We start from the raw sequence: 21,783 nt of genomic DNA on the forward strand, positions 1-21,783 counted from the left end.
GTCACCAAAAATAGACCCTGATATGGATGTCAGGAAGGGAAAGCTGACAGCAGCCTGATAAGGCTGTCTCCTTAGAGGTCCCCCAGAGTCTGACATACCCAGAGGCAGATACTCTCAGCTAACCATTAATCTGATCAAAGGTTCCCAATGGAGAAGTTAGAGCATAAACTGAAGTAGCCAAAGGGTGGGTGGCCCCATGAGGAGAGTAACAATACCAACCAGCCAGAGCTCCCCAGGATCTAAACCACCAGCCTAGGAGCACATATGGAGGGACACATGACTCCAGCTGTATATGTAGGGTAGGATGTCCTTGTTGGGCATAGGTGGGAGAGGAGGTCTTTGGTCCCATGAAGGCTGAACACTGAGTGTGGGGGGGGAATCTGAGGGTGGGGGAAGTGGAGGGTAGGTGAGGCACACCCTCATAGAAGCAGAAGGAGGGGGGATGGGATAAGGAGTTCCTGGGTGGTGGGGGGAATGCGGTAAGGGGATAAAATTTGAAATGTAAATATTATATCCAATAAAAGGGGGGGGGGAAGAAAAGCGGTCAGAACCAACATCATTAATAAAATTTCAGCCCACTTAAAAAATTATCTTGATACTAAAATTTGTTTTGAGAATTGTATATTGCAGAATACTAAGCCTTTGTATATCTACTCATCAAGTAAGCTGGGCAGACCTGCTCCAACCTCTGAGGTCCTAGAATTCCAGCTAAATGCAGTGAAAACAGTGTCAGAGGCTTATCAATTTACTCTCCCCCCCCACTCCTCTTCTAATATCTCAATGCCCATAATCAGTTTGAAGAAGCTAATGAAGAGTCAGAGCCTATTCCCTGGGCTTGGGGACTAAGGTGGTAAATGTTGGGCTGTGTTTCTAGGGAAAAGTAGTGGTTTTGTGGGAATAGAGAGGATTAGCTAGGATTTATTGCATAGCCATAACCTATTGGTAGAAATCTGTACAATTATTATCAAGGTGAAGATATAATTTCTTAAATGGCACCAATTTACTTTGATTACAAATTTTAACGTTTTCATTGGTACGAGCTTCTTATTGATATAAAAGTGAGATGAATATTGTTACTCTCATATAGGCATTTTACCAGCATAACCCATTTAGGAATACAAGTCTTAGACCCAGTCCTTCTTTAACTTTTTTAAAACAGATGTGAGATGGTTAGCCTGTGAGTTAAGGGACTATAGCAAATTCATGGCTTGGAATTTATTGTTAGGGTGTTTTCCATGTTTTATTTAGAAATAGCTAAGTGGAGTTAACAGACAACAGTCCAAATTACCTTACATGGATAGTTGGTTTTCAAAACGTCAGAAGTCCTCAGAATTGATGTGACAAACATTTCTGTATTAATGTTCATTTTGATTAGAGACCTGTCTGCTCCTGACAGCTTCCTATATTGAATTTTAAAAAGAAATTAAGCATCTTTGGAGTTACTCCAGCTGTGGTAAGACAGCCACTAGACAAGAATTGCCTCTTTCCATCTACAGACAAATTACTGTCCAGAAAAGGACACACTTGCAGAATAGTCGACTGATTATATCTGCCTAGACAGAGTAATCAGCCCTTAATAATTCTGCATCACTAGGTCTGTCAGGTGATCCTGGGCCAGAAGGCGGAAGATCAGATGCTTCAACGTTTTATAGTATAGGGAGTGTCCAGGTGTTCAGTGGTCTCTATAAATTGGCTAAGTTTTAGAAGCTATCTTTGTGCTTCCCATAATTTTAGTTAACTCAGTCATTCTGGATTTCTGACGGGGTTGCAAACTTATAGTCTCATAGCCAATCCTGGCTATTTACCTTGAGAGAAAAGATTTGAATGGATGGTTTTCAGCTGACATTCATCCTAAAGCCAAGGAAAAAGCCAGGTTCAGAACTAAGTGTTTTAGTTAGGAGAGATGACAGAGGTTCTGGTTAGTCAAAAAAATGATGGACTGGGTATTAGGACTATCTCGTACCTCATTGATACAAATTGGCATAATTATACTCTAATTGTATTTAAAGAGAAAAGTTTTATTTTAACAGGAAGGGTGATATGTAGGAGGAGCTAAGGTGGGAGGAGTACTGAGAGGAAGAGAAGGAGTAAGGCGAGGAGAAGAAGGAGAGGAAAAGCTAGGTGATGAGACAGAGAAAGAGAGAGAAAGAGGGGGGAGACAGGAAGGCAGATGTTCACGTGTCTCCACCAGTCAAAGGTAGTTGATATATCTAGGTTGGGTATTGGGTTACATTTCTGATTGAGCATTATGAACCTTTGATTAACATTTTTTTAAAAACGTGTATAAATGCAAAAAGGAAAAGGGGGCATGGGATAGGGGTTTTCTAAGGGGGGGGAATGGGGAAAGGGGATGGCATCTGAAGTGTAAATAAAATATCCAATTTTTTAAAAAAGAAAGAATAACCATTGGAAAACAAAAAGAAAAAAAAGAGAAAGTTTTATTATCTTGTTTGAAATGATATGCTTGCTTATTTTGTATTCATCTATCTGCTTGTTTAACTATACACATAACTTGATAAGAAATATTGCTATATATCTAGACAATTTGAACATAAATAATAACCCTATAAAATTATATATTCCTGCAATGCTAGCCCTGAGAAATTGAAGCAGGAAGATCACCATGAGTTTGGGGCAAGCTTGAGTTATAAAACAAGTTAGAGGTTAGCCTTAGCCTGTGATATACTATGAGACTATATGCCATGAAAAATGTATACAGCAAAGCATATTGTCTTTATGTAGAGTAGGATAATAATATAAAATCCTTTGTATAAAAAAAGCACTGAATATTAGAAGTGAGCCTGGAACCTCAAAAATTACAGTATCCCCATATATGTATATTGAAAAAGGTAAGAAGATAGAAACTCACTTTAAACAAACACCATGAGACAAAACATACGATAGACTCCAAGACAACTTACCAGACCTGCAGTTGAAGGGACATTAAGACTTACTGTTGTGGCATCTTCTATCTCAGTGGACACTAACCCTGGCAAAGCAAGGCCTTCTTTGTCAATAAGCAAACTATTGTTTCTAACTCATTGTGACCTTTCATATCCAGCAGAAGAAAACAGAGTATACCATTACTATCACATTTGTAATTCAATGAGTGAGGCCATTTGATTCAGAGCTTGAGGTTCACACAAAACTAAAACTGACCTAGAATTTTAAAAGCTGAGTTAGACAAACATAGTAGCCTAAGTAGAGAGGACATGACTATAGGTATAATGATTTTGTACACTGTAAAGTTTATCCTTGTGTTATTTAAATTTATATCTCTCCCCTCATACAATTCATTCTAATGCTTATATCAAAAATCTCCTTTCTCAAATTTGTGTAAACAATTCTTACCATTTATTGTCTGCCTTGTGAACAAATGCTGGTCACCCAAAGGCTGAGAAGAATAGAGAACAGGCAGTTTGTCTGCCAGCCAGGGCCAGGAAAGAGGAGAGAAAGGGAAATTGAGATCAGCTAGGAGGATTTGGGGCCATTAGGAAGTGTCCAGAGAGAGATCATGGAAACATATTTGAAGTTCAAAGATCCAGATTAATAATAATATCCAAGTATCATAGAATGGGGCTGGGAGGTAGCCAGATTAGTATAGAAAGTAAAGATAAATCATTTACTTGCTCATCAAATGAGGTACAGTTTCAAATAATTCTTCATTTATCTATGTGATTATTAGAAAGCTGTAGTGAGCCGCTGTGGCTGCACACGTGCGTTTTTCCAACATGGCGCTGGCCACATGTTTCCCCAGCAATAAACAATCATTCTGCGCAGCTGCTAGGCAGAAAGAGCGCCAAACCACTGGCCTATCCCGAGGCGTAATACTGGGTAGTGAGCAAGCAGCCATTCAGAAGTGAATACGTCACTCTAGGGTGTATTTAAGGGACCCTCTTCCGGTTTCTTGGGTCTTTCCACTTTATCGTGTGCAGTAGTAAAAAGTTCCTCGTGGCAGTAAACCCGTATCGCCTCCTGTCCTTATTCGCGGGCGAAAAGGGATTTTGGGGGCGCGCGTTACAGAAAGCAACATAAAGTAAAGGAATACAGCTGTCAGATTAATTCACTGTTTACATTGATATTAAAAATAATTCATTCACACAGGAACCTTGGAGACCTGTTTAGGTAGTAGACTATAAAATAACCTCTGTCATTTTAATTAATATATATGACATCTAGATTACAACTAATCCTTCTCAGGTCTCTAATTACATTGATGACTAAGCTAATTGTAGTTTGACAGCTAGAGAACAAGCAACTAGCTCCTTACCACAAGGTAATTCAATAGCATGTTAAGTCATTAGTTAATTCATTAACTAGTAAAGACTATCAATCAGATCTCTTATGAAAAAAGGCAAATAAGTTTGCCTTGTTAAGTGTTTTGACTTTATTAATTGCAAGATATAAAGGTTGCAGGACACAAAAATCTGACAAGATGGTAGGAAAGTATTTTAAGCTACATAAAAAGAACAAAATGCTTTAGATTTCTTCCCCTCACTATGCCACTGTAATATTAGAATTTCAAACATTCAGAGATCTAACATTAATCAATGAAGTTCTGATAAATTATTAGCCTAACTCTGATAAAATAATCCATTTTCAAGATCAAATGTCATAGTCACAAATTCTAATTTTCCTTGGTTGGCATTTAACTATAGATTTAAAGGTCTAAAGGTATGTTAAATTAATACAATCAACTATCATAATCATAAGCTCAAGATTTATGTTTCCTTGGATTGTCTTTTAACTATAGATTTAAAGATGTTTTTTGATACTACACACACACACACACACACACACACACACACACACTTTCCTAGAGGCAGATGGTCCCACAGACCCTGAACAATGATGAAACAGCCATCATTCTCAGAACTCCACCATCATCTCAATTTTCTTCGGTTCACAGAAGACAGAAACATCTCCCCCAAATCAACAAGAAGTAATTTAAAAAACATGAGGACCTCACTCATTCCCCATCATTACCCCTTTCTAGTTTCTCATTTTTAATTTAAGAAAAATGAAAGAATGTTGGCTTACAAACAATTCCACTAAGCTCTGCCCAAAAGTTATATAGCAACAGCTTTCATAGCCACCTGCCAGGTGTGAGCCAGGCCTATAAGTACTGCTTGGCTACCCTAAGTCCTCCCTCTCCCTCTCCCTCTCCCTCTCCCTCTCCCTCTCCCTCTCCCTCTCCCTCTCCCTCTCCCTCTCCCTCTCCCTCTCCCTCTCCCTCTCCCTCTCCCTCTCCCTCTCCCTCCCCCTCCCCCTCCCCCTCCCCCTCCCCCTCCCCCTCCCCCTCCCCCTCCCTCTTTCTCTCCCTCTCCCTGTCCTTCTACCTGTTCCTCTCTCTACTCCCTTCTCCTCCCTCTCTCCTATTCTTTCTCATCATCCTTTACTCTCTGTGTCTCCATGTGTTCCTAGCAGGCCTCTTTCTCCCATCTCTTTTTTTTTTTGTCATTCTCAGCCTTCCCTTTCTTTGTCTCTACACTTTTCCGGGTCTCCTTCCCTTCTCCTGCCAATAAATCCTCTTTACACTAGGTCTGTACTATGGCTTGATTGCTTAGGGGGACATCTTGGCATAAGACTGAAGAGATGCTCCCTCCTGCCAAATTATACCACCCTTTTACTTAACACAACACTAACCTTTGTAATTCTGTATATGTAATGCATAGAATTTGCCAGCACTAGTTCCACACTTTCTTTATTGAATTCTGAATCTTTTTTCCCATTTTTATTGGATATTTTATTTACACTTCAGATGGCATCCCCTTTCCCCATTCCCCCCCTTAGAAAACCCCTATTCCATGCCCCCTTTTTCTTTTTGCACTTATACATTTTTTAAAAAACGTTAATCAAAGGCTTTATAAGTTTGGTATTGCTCAATCAGAGGTGTAACCCACTACTCAACCTAGATATATCAACTATCTTTGACTGGTGGAGATACGTGAACATCTGCCTCCCTGTCTCCCCCCTCTTTCTCTCTTTCATCACCTAGCTTCTCCTCTCCTTCTTCTCCTCCTCTCCTTACTCCTTCTCTTCCTCTCAGTACTCCTCCCACCTTAGTTCCTCCTACATATCACCCTTCCTGTTAAAATGAAACTTCTCTCAAAATACAATTAGAGCATAATTATGCCAATTTTTACCAGTGAGGTACAAGATAGTTCTAATACCCAGTCGATCATTTTGTTGACTAACCAGAACCTCTGTCATTTATCCTAACTAAAACACTTAGAGCTTCTTATTGATATAAAAGTGAGATGAATATTGTTACTCTCATAGGCATTGTACCAGTATAACACATTTAGGAATACAAGGCTTAGACCCAGTCCTTCTTTAACTTTTTTAACTGATTTGAGATGGTTAGCCAGTGAGTTAAGGGACTATAGCAAATTCATAGCTTGGAGTTTATTGTTAGGGTGTTTTCTATGTTTTATTTAGAAATAGCTAAGTGCAGTTAACAGACAACAGTCCAGATTACCTTACATGAATAGTTGGTTTTCAAAACATCAGAAATCCACAGAATTGATGTGACAAACATTTCTGTATTAATGTTCATTTTGATTAGAGACCTGTCTGCTCCTGACAGTTTTCTATATTGAATTCTAAGAAGAAATTGAGCTTCTTTGGAGTTACTCCAGTTGTGGTGAGACAACCACTAGACAAGAATTGCCTCTTTCCATCTACAGACAAATTACTGTCCAGAAAAGGACACACTTGCAGAATAGTCGACTGATTATATCTGCTTAGACAGAGTAATCAGCCCTTAATAATTCTGCAGCACTAAGGTCTGTCAGATGATCCTGGGCCAGAAGGCGGAAGATCAGATGCTTCAACGTTTCATAGTAGAGGGAGTGTCCAGGTGTTCAGAGGTCTCTATAAATTGACTAAAGTTTAGAAGCTATGCTTTGTGCTTCCCACAATTATAGTTAACTCAGTCATTCTGGGTTTCTGACAGGGTTGAAAACTTATAGCTTCATAGCCAATCCTGGCTATTTACCGTGAGAAAAAAGATTTGAGTGGATTGTCATCAGCTGATATTCATCCTAAAGCCAAGGAAAAAGCCAGGTTCAGAACTAAGTATTTCAGTTAGGATAGATGAATTCGGAATCTCATGAGTTCTATTTTTGGTTCTGAGATTACATATAAAAAGATCCATCATCAGAATAAATAACCTAAAGTTGAAAGTGGACAAGATTTATGTTATGTTATTTTATGTTATTTGTCTAAGAATTCCTAAATTTCATTATGATTCACTGTAAATGCAAATTTCTGAATGTAAGTAACTATTTGTTTTGTGGTACTTAGTAGTATTCATTTGTCTAGCAATTGCTTAACCTAGAATACAATAACAAACTAAATACTCATGTTTATACAAAACACATCAGAAAATAATAAGATAATTAGATAGGTTTTTTTTCTGTCTAACCTCCTTAGACACTTTTCTTGTGTTGCCAATATACTACAACCACAGCAAATAAGTGTTATATTTAGCTGAAAAAGCTAAATCTTATGCTACTAACATTGGGAATTTTACTCTTATTTCTGTTGCCTTTGAAGTTCTGTTTGAATATTCTCACTCATCTAAACCATTATCTTTTACATACATGAACACATTTTAATTAGCTTGTTCAAATTTTACAAGGTACACCTATCAAAGCTTTGTTTTTTGCATCCATAACAGTTTTGGATACTATCTACAATTGTTAATTGGATTCTAGATTCCAGACAGTAAATTTGACACTATAGAGATCTTAAAATCTGTATACTGATAACCCAAGTTAAAATTCTGATATAATTCTGATAAGATGTTAAACTTCCTGTATACCATTTCTTTATTCATAGTAATGCTAATTTTATATGTGGTAAATATCAATGTTACCATTCTTTGAAGTTTAACTATTACGAATTTATTTTATAAACTGGGTGCACTAAAATCATATGACACATTTAAAGAATATATAATCACATTCTTCATTGTGTAAATGATTAAAAAACAGAACTAATGCATCTAGACAGACCGTAAAATAGAAACACAAAATATTACAGAACTGGAGTGAAATAAAACTTCAGAGATGATTTTAATTGCACATAAGAAGCTTTCAGGTTCATGAGGTCTCACTTTGCTTTCTTTCTTTCTTTTTTTTTTTTAAATTGGATATTTTCTTATTTACATTTCAAATGTTATCCAATCTCCAGGTCTCCCCTTCAAAAACCCCCTTTCTCTTCCCTCCTCCCCATGCCTCTCTAAAAGTGCTTCCCTATCCACTAACCCACTCCCACCTTCCTGCCCTGGTATTCCCCTACACTGGGGCATGTAATACCCAGAGGACTAAGGGCTGCTCCTCCCCATGATGTACAATAAGGTCATCCTCTGCTACATATGCGGCCAGGACCATGGGTCCATCCATGTGTATTATTTGGTTTGTGGTCAACTCCCCAGGAGCTCTGGAGGTTCTGGCCAGTTGACACTGTTGCTCCCCCCATGGGCCTGCAAACCCCCTCAGATCATTTAGTCCCTTCTCCAACTCCTCTGCTAGGAACCCAGCACTCAGTCCAATAGTTGGTTGCAAGCATCTTCCTCTGTATTTGTCAGGCTCTGACAGAGCCTCTCAAGAGAGAGCCATATAAGGCTCCCAACAGCAAGCCTTCCCTGCATCCACAATAGCATTCCGGTTTGGTAACTGTATATGGGATGGATACCCAGGTGGGGCAGTCTCAGGATGCCCTTTTCTTCAGTCTCTGCTTTACGTTTTGTCTCCATATTTTCTCCAGTGAGTATTTTGTTTCCCCTCCTAAGAACCACCGAAGCATCCATAATTTGGTCTTCCTTCTTTTTCAGCTTTCTATGGTCTATAAATTGTATCTTGGGTATTTCGAGCTTTTGGGTTAATATCCACTTATTAGTGATAGTGCATGTCATGTGTGTTCTTTTGTGACTGGGTTACCTCACTCAGGATGGTATTTTCTAGTTCCATCCATCTGCCTGTGGATTTCATGAAGTCATTGGTTTTAATAGCTGAGTAGTACTCCATTGTGTAAATGTATCCCAATTTCTGTATCCATTCCTCTGTTGAGGGACATCTGGGTTCTTTCCACCTTCTGGCTATTATAAATATGGCTACTATGAACATAGTAGAACATGTGTCTTTATTACATGCTGGAGCATCTTCTGGGTGTATGCTCAGGAGTGGCATAGATGGGCCCTCAGGTAGTATTATGTCCAGTTTTCTGATGACCCACCAGACTGACTTCCACAGTGGTTGTATCTGCTTGCAATTCCAAAAGCAATGGATGAGTCTTCCTCTTTCTCTACATCCTTGCCAGCATCTGCTGTCACCTGAGTTATTTAACTTAGGCATTCTGACTAGTGAGAAAAAATTTCCTGCCTGTAAGATGTACAGGGATAAAGATGAAGTAGAAACTAAAGGAATAAACAACCAGTGACTTTCCCAACATAAGACCCATCTAAATAGAGAGAGCCACCCCCTGACACTATTAATCATACTCTATTATGCTTGCAGACAGGAACCTAGGATGTCTCCTGGGAAGCTTCATTCAGCAGCAGATGATAACAGATGCAAATACCCATAGCCAAACATCAGGCAGAGCTTGGGAAGTCTTGTGGAAGTGTATATAATGAAATTGAATAAGCTGGAGGATAAAGGACACCACAAGAAGACCTACAGAATCAACTAACATGGGAACAAGGGGGCTTACAGAGACTGAACCGCCAACCAAGGATCATGTAGGAGCTGGATCAAGCCCTTCCTCATTTATAAAATATGTGAAGCTTGCTCTCCATGTGAGTTTCCTACCAATTGAAGTGGTGGCTGTCTCCAACTCTGTTGGAAATCTTTGGATCCCCTTCCTCTAACTGCCTGGTTGTGCCTCAGTGTTAGAGAAAGTTTTTATTCATGCTGGGACTAGATGTCTCAGGGTTAGGTGGTACCCAAGTGTGGGGGATTTCCTTTCCCAGAGGGAAGGTATTTCTTGGGGTGAGACTGAGATGTGTAGAGGCATGGGGGACTGTGGTTAGGATGTAAAATGAATAAAAAAATAAATGATGAAAAGAAAAACTAGTGAATATGGAAATAGCTTGATTATTTTATGTATTTCCAAAGTAAAAGGAGTCCTGGGATTTGATATTTTAATTCTTATGTATAATTATTGCATAACAAAATATCATTTGTACTTTCAATATTATTGAGAAAAATAATCACAATTCCTTTTTGATGTTTTTATCAATCATATATATGCTATATGCAAACACTATTATAAAATAATAGAATACATTCTTGATATTGGCATTGTTTTAATACAATTTATTTATCTTAGTATAACAGGTTGACACTCAAAAGTGAGTGCTGTACTTAGAAGCTAATATTTTCAATGCATGCTTGCTGTTTAAATCAAGGCAGTATTTTATTGTCACAGCCTGAGCTACCCTATGCTTGGGGGCCAAAAATGTTGAAAACCGTACTACCCCATGTTTGGGAGCCAAAATGTCTCCGACTGTTCTGTCAATGTTGGGACCCGCACTGCTAAAAGCCTTAGGGGCTAAATTGTTAGAGCCTGCACTGTCCCAAGTTGCTCCAGTCTGCGGGTCAGGGTTCAGCAAGAGAGAGAGTGAGGATGGACTCGAAGAATGAAGACCAGACAGAGTGTGATTCAATCCTGTTTATTCTGCAGTCTCTCTTCTTCTCTCTAAGCTGTACTCCAAGTTGTACTCCTAATGCCTTATTCCTACTCCAAGTTGTACTCTCTGAAGTGTCTGATTCTCAGTTCCTCTCTTCTGTCTGCCTCTCACCTTTTATATGTCTCACTTCTAAGCCACACCTCTAAGTCACGCCTTTAATCATGCCCTTGGGTCTTGTCTCTAAATCAGATCTCTAAGTCACACCTTTAAGTCACACACCTTTAACTCTCACATACCCAAGGGAAAATCCTGGGTATCTCAAGCAAGTTGTTATCAGAGTGTGCTCAGCTGTTGTAGGCTATTGTAATCATGTCTCTTATCAGGGTATATGGCTCAAGATGGCTAAAAGGATGATAGCCTCCTTCTGTCGGCTCCCCACATTTTATATTATAAAGCAAGATTTGATATGAAATACAACATTAAGATGGAATTATAACCATAACTTGCCAATGCTACTGATTCAAAAATACTTCTCAGAACTTTAATTTATATAATATAGGAACATTTAAGATCTTTGTTTACATTGTTTATTGATGAAAAATGAAAATAAAGCATAACATGACTAGAAACTGTTGAGTATGTAATTTCTCTTTCTAAATCTTACTTCTACATTATTCATAAGAGAGATTTTATAAATATTTTATATAGAAACTTCACATGGAACAAAGCTGAATGCATTGTATTTGTAAAAGAAATATGTTGTTAACAAAGTGAAAAGCAGTATACATACAAGACAAAATGTATATAATATATAACTTTATAAAATTAATAATTTCAGATATGATCAAAGTATAATCAACTTGTTTGATATAAATATGTATATATAAAAATATAGTATATGCTTAAATTATGTTGCATGAGCTTGAAGTTTTAAGTGCATGAGTCTGCTGACTGTCCCCTTCACATCTTTGTTCCTAAGGCTGTAGATGATGGGATTAAGCATGGGGATCATGACAGTGAAAAGCACAGTTTCCACTTTTACCACAAGCCATGAGTTTTGGGAATTGGGTACACAGTAGAGAAGGAGAATGATACCATGGAAGATGCTGATGGCAGTCAGGTGGGAAGAACATGTAGACAAAGCCTTTTGGAGTCCACCTTTAGATGGCATCTTAAGGATTGTGACAACTATGAAGACATAGGAGGCCAGAATGATGAGGAGGCTACAAGTCTCATTGAATATAGAAATGATTAAACATACCACTTGGCTGAAGGTTGGGTCAGAACAGGACAAAGACAGAATGGCAGAGTACTCACAGCCAAAGTGGTTGATGACATTAGGTCCACAGTAGGATAGTTGCAAAAGAGAGTATGTAATAGTCAAGGAACAGAGTACACCCCACATATATGTTCCAGCTACAAGGAAAGCACACAGCTTGGGAGACATTGAAACTGTGTAGAGTAAGGGGTTACACACAGCAACAAACCTGTCATAGGCCATCACTGCTAACATGAACATTTCTGTAATTACAAATGCACAAATTAAAAAAAATTGTATCATGCATCCTTTGAACGAGATTGTCCTGTCCTCAACAATCAAGATTTCTAGAAGTTTAGGTGTAAATACACTGGAATAACAAATATCCAAAAATGAAAGATGGCTGAGAAAAAAGTACATGGGTGTGTGGAGCCTGGGATTGATCTTTCTGACCACAATTATGCCCATGTTACCTATTAGAGTAACTGTAGATGGTAAAAAACAGGAGAAAAAGAGCTGCCTGGAGATGTGGATATTCTGAAAAACCCAAAAGGATGAACATAGTCACAGAACTCTCGTTTCTCAAATCAAGCATCATGTTTCTTCATTGAAAAAGTAGAATGAAAGAGAGCATAATTTAAAGCAGCAAAGTGATGGATTGTGATTTGTGATATTTTTAGCTTAGGCCTATTGCAAACAAGAGACTTTCCATTCTCATTCATGAAAATTTACTTCAATTGGAATCTTGCTTGCATCAAGTTGTGATTTTTATTATTTTCATTGATTTGATCTTCAGTCATGTGGGTTTTTTCAATCTACAATTTAAACTGTAGCACCTGATAAAATTATCATAATTACAAATTATACATATATATATGTATATATGGAAATGTGTATATATATGATATATACATATATATCTAAAACATTAGAATTTTACCTATTAATGTATAATTTTATGACAACAATACAGACATTGATGGCAAAAAGCATTAAACATAATTTCTTTTAGTCATACAATCATGTCAGAAGAGTACCTTGGACACAATATCTTTATCACATATATTGAAATGTAATGGTAAATGTACTAGAATGATCCATCAACACAGCTATCATATATGCCAGTGCTCTGCTCTTGTTATCTATTCTGCAAATGTTACACAGTTACCTACTTTTTAAATCACACATATTTTATAATTTTAAGTGATCTTTGCTACTGAATTCATATTTCCATCTTCTGACAGGTTAGAAAGCTCAAGAGTCTCAGCAGCCAAAAATGATTTCTTGAAGATGGAATTAAAGACATTTTAAGAGATTCACCTCCAGTAGAATGTCAGTGTATCAAGTGGAGGGATGAGGTTGCCATCCCACAGTCAAAAACTCTAATATAGAATATTTCCTGTCTAAAAGAACTGCAGGAACAACAATGGAGAAAAGACAGAAGAAAAGGAGGTCCAGTAACCAGCCCAAAGTGGATCCATCTCAAGGGAAGACTCCAAAGCCTGACACTAATAGTGATGCTATGGTATGCTTACAGACAGGAGCCTAGCATGGCTGCTTCCCAAGAGACCTAAAAAAACAGATGACTGAGACAGATACATATACTCTAAATTAAAGAAATTCAGAAAGCATGAAAGAAGTTGTGGAGGAGGATGACGCCATAGGAAGACCAGCAATTCCTGGTCCAACACATATACAGCAGAAGACTGCCTCGTCAGGCCTCAGTGAGAGAAGATGCACATAACTCTAGAGAGACTTGAGACTCCAGGAAGTGGGGAGGCATGGCAGGTAGGGGTGAAGTAGGGAGGGTGAGGCAACCTCTTAGAGAAGCAGGAGGAGGAGTGGTATGAGGAACTGTAGGAGGGCAGACCATGAGTGGGATAATAACTGCACTGTAAAAAAAAAAAAAAAATTAAAGATAATTTAAAAAAAAATTCCCTGTGGCTTTCTTTAGCTTGTATGGTCATCTTTATACATATCTAATCAGACTGGAAAGAAAAACCATCAATTACTATGAATAAAAATAGAAACAGACTCGGGAATAAAAGGATATGCTTTAATATTAAACATAATTATTTTCCTCATGTAGACAAAGAAAATTAAAACATATATATGATTTGTTAAAAGAACTTTTGTTTTAGTTACTCATCAGGAGTCTAAGTATTAAATAATTTACATGAACACACCTGAGGCCTGGTTTAGGGAGTGTAGGTAGAAATTATACAAATATGATTGAGTATTATGAAAGGCAGTAAAAACTCAATGTTTCCTTTTAACTACATCATGTTATAGCTTACATCAAGTACGGAATTAACCTCAGGCAAGTAGTGTGATTAGTATCACCCTGTGTTACAATCTCAATTGCATGCCATTTCTGTGTATGTGACCTTTGTTGACTGTTTTTCCTGTACAGGTAAATCTGACATGTCATATCTTTCTTTGTAAGTTAGTGAAATCAATTTAAACTATCTTTATATTGTTGTGAAAAACAATTCCTAGTATGGTCATATCATAATGTCATAAACATTGAGTGATCTTCTCAACCTAAATCAAGGTAATATTAAAATCTGATGAAGTCTGAAATAAAGGGAGTTTGTGAAAATGTAAAATACATTTTCAATAATCATTAGCAATATTTCTAAAGTATCTTTTAAGTTTTATTTTTATTTAATTCTGTACTTACCATGTTTATGTCCTCTATCTTGTGCTATGTTGTTATATCAAAGCACTACTCACTTTTTTTGGAGCTTACTTCAGTCCTTGCTCCTAAAATAAGATGCATGTCATTTGTTATCACCATTAATTTCATAACTAAACATTGAAACATTAATGTAGAACATCTCAGGTACAATGAGTAATAAGAGATTATTATCAGAAGACATATGACAATATGTATGGAAAAGTATTCCGGAAGAAAGAGCCAATTTGGAGACATGTTTCATGTCAATTCTGCATCAGATTACCATAGAAAATCTGAACAAGTCAAAATCAAGTAATGACACTGGATTAGACATAAATAATCTCTCATCAAGAAAAGCTCAGGAAAGTTCCTCTACTGAGTTGTTCTTCACAGTTAAAAAATGAAATCATTTGTCCATTCAAATCATCAGTAAGAAGTTTTATATAGCTGAACATTAAATCTAACACACAGAATTGGTGGGGATACTTGTAATAGTCATAGTAATATTGAATGAGATGGTAAGTTTAAGGCAAAGTCCATGACTTTAAAATATACTGCAAAATTCCAGTTTTGAATGCTGGAGGGACATTGCATAAACAAACCAATAGATGGAACAAGTTAAGTAATTTAAAATAAACCCCAACACTGATAGAGACCAATTTATGTCAAATTACTAGGAACATGAATAGAATAAGGTCTAGCTTGTCAAAAATGGTGCTAGGAAAATGATATGTACATATGTTCAGCAATAGAATTAGGATACTGTCTTATCAACTATAAAATTAATCTAGTCATACTAAATAACTCAATGTAACATAAGATATAAAATACAATAAAATTTTACATATGGGATCATCATTGAAGATTTATTTCAGGACATTGTAATGGGGAAGAAGTCTCAATTTTTCAAAGGCACAAAGATAAAATAAAAGAAATATACTCAAATAAAAGCCTTATAACAAGAGACAATAAAGCGAGAGAGAGAGAGAGAAAGAGAGAGAGAGAGAGAGAGAGAGAGAGAGAGAGAGAGAGAGGAGAAACAGAGACACAGAGAGACAGCTTTCTTTTTTGAAAGAGACAATTACAGGATGAGTGAAAATGAAATATAGAATATAAATTATTGTCTATATACATGAGGAACTTTAAAAAGTCACAAAATAATCATGGGAAGTAGAGGGAGAAATGGAGGAACTTGGGAAGGAGAGAGAAGGGGAAGGAAAAAAGGGGTCAGGATCAGGTGTGGGAAGAAACAGCGAAGATGAACAAAGGGTCAGGAAATTGAACTGAGGTGTGTATCAGTGGAGAATGGGGAAGTAGAGGTAGCAACCAAAAAGTCCTAGATGCCAGAAAAGTAAGAGGCTCTCAGGACCCAAAAGGGATGACATTAGTTCAAACACAAAACAAAGGGGAGAGAGAACCTGTAAAGACCATATCCAGAGGTTAAGGCACAGCCCCTGTTTGAGTGATGGGGCCTCCCACCCTTCTCAAACTTTTATCCCAGAACTGTTCCTTTCTGAAGGAAATACAGGAACAAAGAGTTGAGCAAAGACTGAAGGAAAGACCATCCAAAGACTTCCCCACCTGGGAATCCATCCCATTAGCAGCCACTAAACCCAGTTACTATTGCTGATGCCAAGAAGTGCTTGCTGACAAGAGCTTGAATACAGATGTCTCCTGAGAGGCTCTGCCAGAGTCTTACTGATACAGATGGGAATGCTTGCAGCCAATCATCAGACAGAGCACAGAGACCTCAATGGAGGAATTAGGGAAAGGACTGAAGGAGCTGAAGGGGTTTGTAATCCATAGGAAGAACAACAATATCAACCAATCTGATCCTCCAAGGCTCCCAGGGACTAAATCACCAACCAAAGAGTACACAGAGAGTACCGATGGCTCCAGCTGGATAGGTAGCAGAGAAATGCCTTATTGGGTATCACTATGAAGGGAGGTCCTTGGTCTTGTGAAGGCTCAGTACCCCAGTATAAGGGGATGCTAGGGCAGTGAGACAAAAGTGGGTGGGTAGGTAGTGGAGCATCTTCATAGAAGCAGGGGAGGGGGAGGGGATAGGGGATTTTCAGAGGGGAAACCAAGAATGGGACTTACATTTGAGATGTAAATAAAGAAAATAAGCAATAAAATAGTAAGCAAACATAAAAGCATTTCAATAGGAAAATCAAAAACCAGATTTGAAAATAAGCCACATGCATACAAAAATTTCTAAAGGGCAGAGGAAAATATTCCAACATCATCAAGGAACTTTTAATATAAAGCTAAGAAATTCACAGAGGTGTGCAAATTATTAGGTGCAGAAATTAAGGAAGGTGATGTCAAGATAGCAAATTTTTTTGAAGAGTGACAGTTTCTTGTGTGCAGGTGCACAGTCAGGTGACCTTGAATAATAATAAGATGTAGTTTGTTTTCAAAGTTCAAATGATGTATTTAAATGTATTCATGATAAGTGGTTGCTTTTTCTAAAGTTTGAGGATGTTAAGATTACTTTAATAGTTTATGATATATAAAGGTTTTGACCTATAACTTGGTATTGTATCACTATGTGTAGTTTTATGAATAAGTTCAACAATAAGTAAAATAAAAAGTAACAAAAATCATAAATGAAAAAAAAAATGTTCTTTCTTGCTTTATCTTTAAATCTCTACCAGTGTCTGTATAACAGTATCCATTAAAATTAAAGAGAATTCTAACACATGATTTCAACCATGGTATATTTACATTGACTGCTAATATTTTGTGCCACTGATATCACTCATCATTGGAGACATTTATATGTCCATTGATAATGTAGTTAATTTGTTAAGTGCTTATTTAGAGTCTTCCATTTCCACTTTATTGTTATAATGACAGCTCAGTAATTAACAATGTTTGTGACTACTCTAGGGAGAAAGAGTTCATTTTCCTGCACACATATGGGACAGCTCATAACCACCTAGAACTTCAGCTTCAGGGAATCCGATATCCTATTCAGATGCCTGTTAGCACTTCCACTCATGTCATACAAAACATATGCATATTCACACACACAAACACACACACACAGAGAAAGAGAGAGAAAGAGAGAGAGAGAGAGAGAAAGAAAGAAAGAGAGAGCAAGCAACAGTGACAGAGAGACAGAGAGTGAAACAGAGAGGGGAGATTGATAAATATTATATATATATATTGATATATATGCATGCATGATGTATGTATTTATGTATATATGTATGTATGTACATTAATTCACAAACTGAAAATAATAACTATACATTGGTACTATATAAACAATATATACAGTAATTTCTAAAAAAAAACCTTATGTTAAAATGTTTATGCTCAGATGGTGGCCTTTTGGGACATAAGGGTTTAAAAAGCTGAATAGAAGTTTTGAGTAAACCAGTAAGATGATATCAGAGCTTATCGCAGTTTGCTTAGCACCAAAATACATACCTTCAGTCAAATAAGCAGATGTTACTCTTTCTTATTTCATATCAGCTTTTACTTCTAAAATTATTGTGACAGAAAACATGTACAATACTCAACTAAAAATATATCTCAAATGTAAAATAGTCACTAAAGACAGTTGCTCTTGTTGTAAATTTTAAATTACATTCTTTCTTTTTATTTTAAATGATATGCAAAATATTGTGCAAAATTAAAATGGTCCTATATGCCAAGTAAGGCATTCCTTTAATGACAATAGTAAATTTTTGCAAACAATTCAAAAAAAGTAGCATTTTTCTCAATGTAGTAATGGTTTGAGTCACATATTGGTGTTCTTGATTGGACATTGAAATTATGCTTTACGCACATTTTATATACTAACATCTAACTGTTCAACATTAGGGATTCAGACCCTGGAGAATCCTAACAGGTTGTAATCATGAACGGAAACAAACATAATTAGAGAGAACTCCCTCATCTCTTATTAAAAACACAGTAACTTCCAAATCATTACTATATTAATATTCATGTCAGAAAAAAAGTTGCTAAACAATCATGTGTGTATTTCGTGTGTTTTTCATTTATTAAGTTTTATCTGGCTTATTTGTTTGTTTTGTTTGTTTGTTTGTGTGTTCGCCTGTTTGTCTTCTAAAATGACAAAGAAAGAAGAGGTTTAGAGGTGGGTGGATGGAGATCTGGGGAAGATCTGATAGGCATTGGGGGAAGGAAAACCATGACCAAGGGAAGACCCAAAGTCCTGGCATGGGGAGACTCCCAGGAGTCAATGCAAGTGAATTTAGATGAGATGCTTAACACTAGGGACATGGAACCTGAAGAGTCCACATCCTGTAGACAGACAGAACCCTCAGTAGAGGGACACCAACCCACAAAATTTTTGACCCAAAATTAGTCCTGTCTAAAAGAAATGCAAGGACAAATATGTAGCAAAGACTGAGGGAATGGCCCAACTTGTGACAAATCCTATGGAGAAGCACCAATCCCTGACATTATTAATGATACTCTGTTTGGCTTACAGGCAGAAACCTAGCACAACTGTCCTCTGAGAGCCTCTACCTAGGAGCTGACTGAAACAGATACAAATACCCATAGCCAAACATTGGATGGAGGTGAAGACCATTGTGGAAGAATTGAGGGAAGGATTGAAGGCCCTGAGAGGGTAAGAACCCCACAGGGAGGAGACAAACAGTGACAACTAACCTGGAGTTCTGTAAACTCTCAGAGCTAAGCTACCAGCTGAAGAGCATACTTGGGCTTCTCATAGCCCTGGGCCCATATGTAGCAGAGGGATACCTTGTTTGGTTTCAGTGGAAGAGAATGTTCCTAATCCTTCAAAGACTTCCTGAGCCAGGGTCAGGGGACCCCCAGGAAGGTTCCACACTTCCAGACATGGAAAGGAGGGAGGATCAGGAGAGACTCTATGAGGGGGACCTTAAGACACAGAGGACAACTGTCGGGCCTAAGAGGTCTAATCTCTATTCCACCTTCACCCTTCAGTCACATGCACAGGAGGGCATGATCCAGGCCCTAGAGAGATTTACATACTAATAAGGTACCTGAAGGCCAGAGGGTGGAGCTGATTAAACATTCCTCCCCAGCCCCTCCCCCCTTCTCCCCTCTCTATTTAACTCAGGTCTGCCCTGGGTTTTATGGGGTATGCATCCAGATCCATCCACCATCTGCCATGTCAATAAACTAGTTTTGGAAAACCAAGGACTTCCTCATGTGTTGGGGCCAGGCCGTGAGGAGCCATGAGGAACCATGGAGAGGCTTTTAGTTAATGAGCAGCCGGGCCCAACTTCCAGCTGGAGGAACACAGAGCGTTCCCAGCCTACTGCCCACAGCACGGCGGGAGGAACCATGGGTTCCCCAGTCATATTTTTTCCTCACATTTGTAAAGTATGGAAAATATTCTTTTTATGATATATGGAGAGAAAATACATAGCACAAAATAGAATTTGACAACAACAGATTCTGGTCACAGGGATAAAGATCCATTTCTTGACATTTAGGTTGTGAATTGAGTTTTTTATTTGGATTGTTATTTTTTTTTAATTGAGAAAATGTTTTTAGACAATACTTGGCCCTTGTTTTAATCATCTAATTCCTTCCAAATCCTCCCCACCTCCACACCCACTCAAAGCCTTCCTTTCTCAATCTCTCTTTAGAAAAGAAACAAATTAACAAATGTCTCAATACTTTCTCCATCTCAGGATCTATTTATTACATGCATTGTCTGCAGTATTTTTCAATGCTGATGTTCCACAATCAGACATAAAAGTCTTTTAAAATATGTGTTGCTCCATACCAAACATGTTTTAGTATGGATATTTAACGTATGAACCTGACTTCTTATTCTACATTATAGTTATTCAGACCATCTCAAGAATTCCAAATTTCTCCACACTTTATAGAAATCTGAAAATGAAAAGTCCATACCATGGGTAAGAAAGGCAGTAGAGTATTACTTGGCAATAAAGGCAAATTTACAGAAAAAAAAAATGAGCTGAATCTGGGTAATGATGGGTAAAATATAATACATAAGAGAAAGGGACAATTCTGGAATCACATTTGAATGAGTGTCTAATCGATATTTCAGCAGATTTCAGTTGTCCACAGAAGAGGAGGAAGATTGTAGGAGCCAGAGGAGTCAAGGACACCAAAAGAACACAGACTGCAGAATCAACTAAAGAGGGCTCATAAGGCCTCAAAGAGACTAAAGCAGCAAACAAGGGAGACTGCACTAGGAGGGTTAGCACTAGGTCCTCTGCATATATGTTATAGTCATTAGTGTCATATTTTTTATCTTTATGGTAATCCTAAAAGTGGTAGTAGAGGTGTCTCTGACTCTTTTGTGTGCCCATGGAATCCTTGCCCCACTCAGTCCTGATATGACAATTTGTGCCTAGTTTTATTGTAACTTCTTAAGCAGTCTTCATTCTTTTCTGAATGGAAATGTAGAATGAGTAAATCTGGGAGAGAAGGGAGTAAGTACTTAGAGGAGTGGAGGGAGAGGAAACTATGTGAGACATTATTTAAAAGAAGAATAGTAAATAACTGTCTCAGTAATTAACATTGCTAGCTGTAAATTTTAAGTATACTATATATAATTTAACTTCTTTTGTGGTTTTATGAAATTTTTGCTGCAATTAAATAGTCAGGGCATAAATTTATATTGTACCTCAGCTTTTTCTGTGACACAGAATCCCAAATTTATCTCTTGAACTAATAGCAGAGTTTAGAACTGGTGTTTTGTACTTTTCCTTCTATATTTATGATAGTATTATTGTTTTAGCCTTTTACACTTTCTCTAAAATTCAGTGTTTCTATTAATCTTTGTATTAGTCATGATTTTTTACAGTGTTTGTGTATTTAATTTATTGAACATATTTCCAGAATTAGTTTACTAGTTTCTCACCATTTTGATTTTATTATTGAATTCTCCTTTATATTTTGAAGTTGTCTTCTGTTATGTTTTTCATTCATGCAAGACTATTCTGTTTATGAAATTTATTCTACTGAGGATATAATTGAGTGTGTATATGTAAAACTTAAATATACCAAAGTATATTTCATAAGAGCCAGAAGGATAAAAATACGGTGTTTATAAAGTAGGAACAACGTAAGCTTATATGAAAACAGAAACTTGACATCTTGAAAACTATATTTGGTTATTTTGTGTTTACTGTTAATCTCTACACAAGAAATTGTGCCCAACAGAAGCACTCTGACTTTGAGAAATATTCCAGTCAT

At 37.3% G+C, this 21,783-nt stretch overlaps 1 protein-coding gene across 1 annotated transcript; it reads right to left on the reverse strand.

Moving 5' to 3' along the window:
• Positions 1–11,453: 11,453 nt before the first annotated feature.
• LOC143441167 (olfactory receptor 1165-like) lies at positions 11,454–18,341 on the reverse strand. Its single transcript, XM_076928271.1, is given in 4 exon segments — positions 11,454–12,381; positions 12,383–13,789; positions 14,581–14,663; positions 18,019–18,341. Coding segments are annotated over 2 exon segments (948 nt in total). The 5' UTR covers positions 12,496–13,789; positions 14,581–14,663; positions 18,019–18,341; the 3' UTR covers positions 11,454–11,546.
• Between the last annotated feature and the right edge of the window lie 3,442 nt (positions 18,342–21,783).

Source organism: Arvicanthis niloticus, chromosome 2, assembly GCF_011762505.2.
Source record: "Arvicanthis niloticus isolate mArvNil1 chromosome 2, mArvNil1.pat.X, whole genome shotgun sequence".
Lineage (NCBI taxonomy): Eukaryota > Metazoa > Chordata > Mammalia > Rodentia > Muridae > Arvicanthis > Arvicanthis niloticus.